Raw genomic sequence first — 7,057 nt, forward strand, 5'->3', positions numbered from 1 at the left:
AATGTTAGTCTTTCATGTTGTTTGATTTCTGTGTGCATTTGTTACTTATGAGAGAATAATGGCATGGTTTGGCAAAATCTTTGTCATTTCTTCTTTTTTAAAAGAAAATAATGTTTTCTACCAAACTTGATTTGTTCTTTATGCAATTTGTTTTGGTTCAAGATTGAATTCCTTATCTAATTGCATATAACATCCAATCAGATTTTTTGTGATAGTGTAATATTATTACTGTTTTAGTTTCTTTTATCCTCGGTTAGCATAATCAAAAGTTGTCTTCTAATATAATTCCTTCTTGTGGAGGCAATGTGATATGTCATGTTTATTTTATGTTTGCTTGCTTGTTACCTAATAAAATGAAAATTTTATTTCATAATATAATATTGAATTTGTAATATTTTACCTAAAATTTCAGTAATGATCCAAAAAATATGTCATATGAAATTTTGCTAACTTTTTTTCATTTACTTAGATTAGTTAATATTTTCTTTTAATGTCTATATTTATTACAAAATTATTTATTAGGATATATTAAGTTTGATTATATTTACGTTTTTTTGGGTACTAAGATTGAGATTAGTATTATATTTGATAGTTAGAGACTGAAACTAAAATATTATTTTAGAGATACAAAATTTCAGTCTTTCTAATACTTACAAAAAATAAAAATACAGAAGAGGAAATTTTAGAGAATTTTTTTTAAAATAAATAATTAAATTAAACGAGATATATAAAATATAAAAACATACACATATCTCGTCTACGGTGTAAACAAAATACATTCATAATTATCTCGTTTATAGTATAAACGAGATATGTGTATTTACAAATATGAAATATAATTTTAAAAATAATAAAAAATATTAATAATTTAAATTAAACTAAACTCTTAAAAATAGAATGTTTTAAAAAATAAGAAAGATGGACAATTTCAAAATAATAGGAAAAAAAGGTACTTTTAAATTTTAACTAACTAATTCAGGTAGTTTAAAATTATCCATTTAAAATTAACTCATTATTTTTTTTAAAACTAACCTATTTAAACTAATAAAAAAAATACATAAAAAAGATCAAATTTTTAGGCCACATATCCAAATTTCTAAAGTTTCTTTACTATTTTATTATAAGTTTGTAACTGATTTAACTCAACCACTTCACCACATCTCCCTCTTTTAACGCAACACCTTCGTCATGCTTATTTTTTTTCATAATAAAACAAAATCAATTTCATAATAATACGTTGCAATGCCAATAATAAAACCAAATACTACTGATTCTGTAGAAAAATATATTTAATATTTCATAAAAAAATTATTATATTATTGTAAGCAATTTAGATTATTTATTTATTATAAATAATTAAATTATTTATTTAAAAAAATTCCAAAAATTTTAAATGACAGAAACTGAAATTTATTAATATTTTTTTTTTCTAAAATACCTTTTAAAATTTCAAATTTTAAGTTTATCCTTTACATTTTCCCGCTGCCAACACCTATTTCACATTTGTCAATCCTAAACAGTAAACACAGACCATAGCTCCGCTATCACCAATCCGCCGCCAAAAACAACAATAATACCAAAAACAATAACAATTTCATAAACATTTCAAAATCAGATTCAATTATCTCATAAACAAAAAGATTTTAGAATCAGAAAATAAAAGAGAAGAACACGCTACAGAAGACAGAACAGAGGGCAGTAGAAAAGAGAAAGGAAGGAGGAGGAGACGACGGCAGCAGAGAGAGGAGTTGCTGCCGCCAAACAAGGAATGGAAAGGAGCGAGTAATGAACGTAGGCGCAGTGAGGGCACTAGTAGAGCTTGTGGCAGAACAGGGGTTCGACATAGCGAAGAAGGCTATGGTAGTGCTGAACAGCCTTGCAGCGATTCAAGAAGGGAAAGACGCAATCGTGGAGGAGTGGAGAAACGCTGCTCTGGTTGAAGCCATCGAGGATGGTTCGATGAAGGACAGTCGTTGTCGTGGAAAGAAGCCACCGTTGCCACTGGTTTGCCAGAGAAAGGAGTACAAAGATGAGAGAGAGAACGAGAAAACAGAGAGAAGGGGAAAGTGGGAAAGGGACAGGGTTAAGGAAATGGCTAAATAGGTTAGGATTTTATTTTGAGTTTTTTAGTTAGTATGAATATTTTAGAAATTCTACTTATTTAAATTTTTAATTTTATCTTAAATCAGACATAATATTAGACATAATATTAAGACATAATTTAATCTTATATTTCTTACACCAAACACATTACCAAAACATCTCTATTCCCAGTCTGTCTTTCTTCCAAATTATAAGTTACAAATAGTAACATATTTGAGTTTCAATCTAAATATATATTTGTTTTTGTATTTTAGAACCAAACATGCAGCGGAAAGTACTATTAAATGAGTGCACAACCCATCCGTCCTAGTCTAACATATACGAAATAACGTTAATTATATTTCACGTAAGAAATATATAGTAAAATAAAATAGGTGTTCCCTTAACATGTAGCAGTCAGCACACTGATCAGTTGCTGAACAATTAATTTTTCTTTAAATGAGGTATGTATCTGCTCAGATATATTTGCAAGGCTATAACAAAAAACTACCTTGATCAATTTAAAATCACATGGAAACTAGATACAGATAAAAATATGGTGTTAGCAACCGTAAAAAGTTGAAATGAATTACAGCAATCATATAAAACCAAAATGCTTTCCGGCTAAATGTAAAAAGATGAACAAAACCTTGCCCATTCCAGTTTCATGATATAAAAACATAAAATACTGCTTAATAATTCTCCTCAATGGTCAAGGCAAGCATTTAGCAAGAACGACATAAATTATCCATTGCTATCACACCTGGTTGCCGCCACCACCACCCCTTGTACGTCCTCCAATACGTCCCCTACCACGGCCATAACCCCTATTTCCACCTCTGCCCCTTTCATAACCACCAGCTCTGACTCCATCATAACCTGCACCTCCGCCTCTTCCACCCTCATACCCTGCACCTCCGCCTCTTCCCCCTTCATAACCTGCACCTCCACCTCTACCACCATCATAACCTGCTATATTATTGCAAATGTTGAAACCGATCAGTAAACAATGATATTGATCCCAAGCATTAGCATAAACTAAAAAGAATATAAAACTAAGTAGCATACATCAAAAAGAAGAAAAAAGAAGAGCCACAAAGAGAAGCTATTAACAACAAAAGAGACTTAGTCCCATAACAAGCACCAGAATGAAACTCAGCAAATCAGTCCTTCAAACAATCCAAAATGAATAAGTCCTCATATTAAATTAATCACCAGCACAAGCAATGATCTAAGAATCGAATCGAGTAAACTTACTACGATACCCCCAACCTCTGCCTCGCCCACCTCCTCGGCCTCGATTTGTATACCCACCATTATCTGAAAAGATATGAACACAATCAAAAAGAAGAGGGGAGGGGGAATAATTAAAATGAGAGTTTTAGCATCAAAACATTAACCAACAGAATATCCTAGTTGAAGTTCATACCTTGATAATACCCACCCTGGTAATAACCATATCCACCTTGATAATTTCCATAACCACCTTGATAACCATAACCACCCCTCCCCCAATTCCTTCCTCTGCCTCTCCCCCGTCCCCGTCCTCGACCTCGACCACGGCCATAAGAGTCTAGAGGAACAAATTAGACTAGATGAATAAAGACTTCAATTTATAGCATAGATAACACATTAGTGTTTCATTATATACATAAGGGATTACCTTCATTTACAGCATTATACGGAGCAGGTGCTTGCTTTACCAGTTGCTGTTGATAATTGAATTGTGGTTTTGGTTGTTCCACATTAAGTGGAGCTTGATACCTATAAACAAAATCATATCTAGCTTAAAATTTGTTCCTTGCAATCCATTATAAGAGGAGTAATTCAACTCAATGAGAAGATTGGAAATAAAATTCTCCTAGTTCTTTAACAACTTACCCTGGAGAGTTTTTGTTTAATTCTCTAGTTGATAAGGTGATTGAGATCATAGAGACATGACGAGTCATTTCAACACTGCATTGAATGTTGATGTTCAGAAACTCTACCACCCATACATAAAAAGATGCATTTGCAGAAAAGGTTAAAACTTTTAACTTACGGTACAAGACCCTCTTCAATCGGTTCCCACACATCTGTTATGCTGACCGAGCTGATGGCAGTATCTTGGTGCAGCTGAGAAATCCTCTTCTGTTTAATAAGGTAATTCAATTAGGGAATAATAAAATGTAGCCCCAAAGTATTACACTTCTAATAATTTAACTCTTTTCTGTAACTTGTGGCAACCATTTATATACTGGTCTGGGAGCTTCGTGAATGTTCTTTCATCAATTAAAAGTAACTATAGAGTTACTTGCAACACTTTGATATCTTCAACTCTTTTATTGGAAAGATATACTAGATTTTCATTCCCATAATTGTCAGGGTACATTCGCCAAGAGCAAAAGAAATATCTTGCAAAGAAATTTGACCTTTAAAATCTCTGCAATGGCAACTGTCTTGCTGATTGCTTGTCCCATAGCCTTCAAGACAATCTCTCTTGCATGTTTTTCCTGTACGAGTTACAACATATGGAAACAAAGAAAAACGGGAGTCATAAAACAAATCACAACTACTTTCTAGTAGAATTAGATAAAAACAAGTTATGAATATTGCAAATCATTTGTAGTCACAAGCACAAGAACAATACAAAGTACATGTCATATTGAAAAACTTGCAGCAAAGAAGTCAGTCATAATTCAACCACAAACAGTCACTTGAAGAATCAGTTGATAATATTACAATCTTGCAATGGCATTTACTAAAGAAACAGAAGACAGTGAGATAGTAAGCATCAACTAGCACCAAATGGTAAGAACACACGTCTAAGGAGGCTATGCCCAGGTGAGAAGAAGACCAATAGAAGCCTCGGCGCAAGAATGCGATAAATAATACAGTCCAAATAAAATGTTCAATAAAGATCAAATTAACTTTACAGATGAAAGGATTAAAAATGTGGCTTTTAATACAGTTCAAGAGCAACATTATTCGACATAGTCAATCCCACACAGCAGGATAATATATGATTATTGTAGTCAGTTCAAAATTTGCTAGAATAAGTAGGTTAACTAAAGAAAACAATATCAGGTCTGCTAAGTTTACAAACACAAACTGGTAAGCCCACCTAAAAAAAGTTAAAAAATGAAGCTGTATTTTATGTTTAAGAAGAGAATTTAACGTAAAAGTTGTGTGCATTTATGAATTGCATTAAAAATATAAAAAAAATCGTTGTGCATGTTTGACTAATACAAGAAAAACTACAGAATCACAACATAAAAGGACAAAATCAGACGATTTGGAGACTTACTAAATTATGACAATTTCACTTCTCATTTGGTATATTTCTTAATATATTGGATTCTTTTGATTTTAGCTAATTCTACAAGACAAATTCCTAATTTGAAGCTTCGAATAATTCCCTGCCATGTTTAAGGATCATCTAGGTGTGTAACTCTTTTTCATTTATGTTTTAACTCAGTTAGAAATGTGACATCTAGAGAATCACAATCATTTAAAATGACCTCTGTATCTTAACTCTAGTAAATATTCCCATTAACAAATAATGTTCAATTATTTAGTATTTTATCCTCTCAAAAATACAACTAAGACATTAACTAATCCATAATTGAATTTTGCATCAGGACCTCCTAGTGGTTTCTTCCCCCTCCCACAATATCAGTAGGACATGAAAGGAGAGTGTGTGGTTCAAAGCCTCAATTCTGCACTCCGCCCCTTCCCCATCCCAAGTGGAGGTTTTGTGGGCTTCCCAAAGCCTGACTATGTTTCTACTTTAAGAAAATACAAAATTCAGACACCACGCAATTTCCCCAGGATTCTAGAATTCCACTAGCTGCCACTTTTTAATCAGGATGCAGGAAAACAGCATAGAAGCAACAAAATAGGGAATTCTAAAATAATGAAAAATCTTCTAAAATATAAAAATAAAGACATTAACCAAAATATATATTTCAACGATACCACATTTGAACAATGTACCACCCGATCGACACAGCCAATCCATCAAACAATACAAAATAACTTCAAGATGAAATTTTCTTCCACTTAATCATTCCTCCATTGACTCATCCAAACAATGGTAATAATGCCCACGTTTTTGATACTATGATCAACTCAATACGCAGAAGCTTTTTCTCTGCACTTAGTCTGATGAAATCTTAAACAATAATAAAGGGAACCTTTATCCACGTCATTGCAATCAAGGGTTAAAATACCAAACAGATATTGCAGAATGACCTTAATCACGGAATAGAGACCAGTCCCAACATAAACCTCGTCAACTGAAAGTCAAGTTCACAATCACCTTGGCGAACGCCCAACGACTTAGAACACTCCAAAACCACAACTCATAAACAACACAGAAATAACGAAGTAAATACACAGATAAACAAATAAATAGCAAAAATAACACAGATGCGTTTTGAATTAGAAAAATCGTCGATTCATCGAATTGAAGCCAGAATGCAGGGAAGAACGGAACATGCATGAAATCGAGGAGAATGCAGGGGACCTGAAGAAGAGAGGAAGCATAGGTGATGTAGTTTCTGATGGCGCCTTGTGTGGTGATTCGGATCTCATTCTCATTGATGGGGGATTCAGGCTTCGGTTTTTCAACCTTTTGGTACCTATCCATGGCTATTTGGGAAGGGAAAGAAGGGGAGAGAGAAAAAGAGAAGAGAAAGAGATTGGTAAATGAAACCCTAACCCTAAAACCCTAGGAAAAAGAGAAGTGATAAAGAGGACATAGCAGGGGAATGAGTGTGGGAGTGTGAAACCGCAGTTCTCAGCTTTAGATTTGGATTTGGATTTGGATTTGGGCTTTGTAGAGAGTTCTTAGTAACTCTCCTCTGGTTTGAACGTGCTCTACACGTATCCCTTTAATTCGTTTCTCTAATTTTTCTTTTTTATTTTTATGTATTTCGGCTTTTTTTTTTTATGAGATAGTAGTTAGATAGGCTTTATTTTTATGTTTTCAGGT

General features: G+C 33.1%; 1 protein-coding gene across 3 annotated transcripts; it reads right to left on the reverse strand.

The window, feature by feature from the left end:
- On the reverse strand, positions 2,554–6,898 carry LOC107639326 (glycine-rich cell wall structural protein 2). 3 transcript variants are annotated; one of them, XM_016342803.2, is made up of 8 exons: positions 6,590–6,898; positions 4,494–4,574; positions 4,124–4,212; positions 3,964–4,038; positions 3,746–3,846; positions 3,512–3,655; positions 3,340–3,402; positions 2,554–3,051 (listed from the first exon to the last, which is right to left on the reverse strand). In XM_016342803.2, the coding sequence occupies exons 1-8, from the start codon at positions 6,710–6,712 to the stop codon at positions 2,840–2,842; spliced, it is 888 nt and encodes a 295-aa protein (XP_016198289.1). In that variant the 5' UTR covers positions 6,713–6,898; the 3' UTR covers positions 2,554–2,839. The 3 variants fall into 3 exon arrangements, with proteins under 3 accessions (XP_016198289.1, XP_016198288.1, XP_016198290.1); XM_016342802.2 differs by having other exon boundaries at positions 2,554–3,054; positions 6,590–6,896; XM_016342804.2 differs by lacking the exon at positions 6,590–6,898 and adding an exon at positions 6,316–6,556 and having other exon boundaries at positions 2,554–3,054.

The sequence above is a fragment of the Arachis ipaensis genome, chromosome B04 (genome assembly GCF_000816755.2).
Source record: "Arachis ipaensis cultivar K30076 chromosome B04, Araip1.1, whole genome shotgun sequence".
NCBI classification, from domain to species: Eukaryota; Viridiplantae; Streptophyta; class Magnoliopsida; order Fabales; family Fabaceae; genus Arachis; species Arachis ipaensis.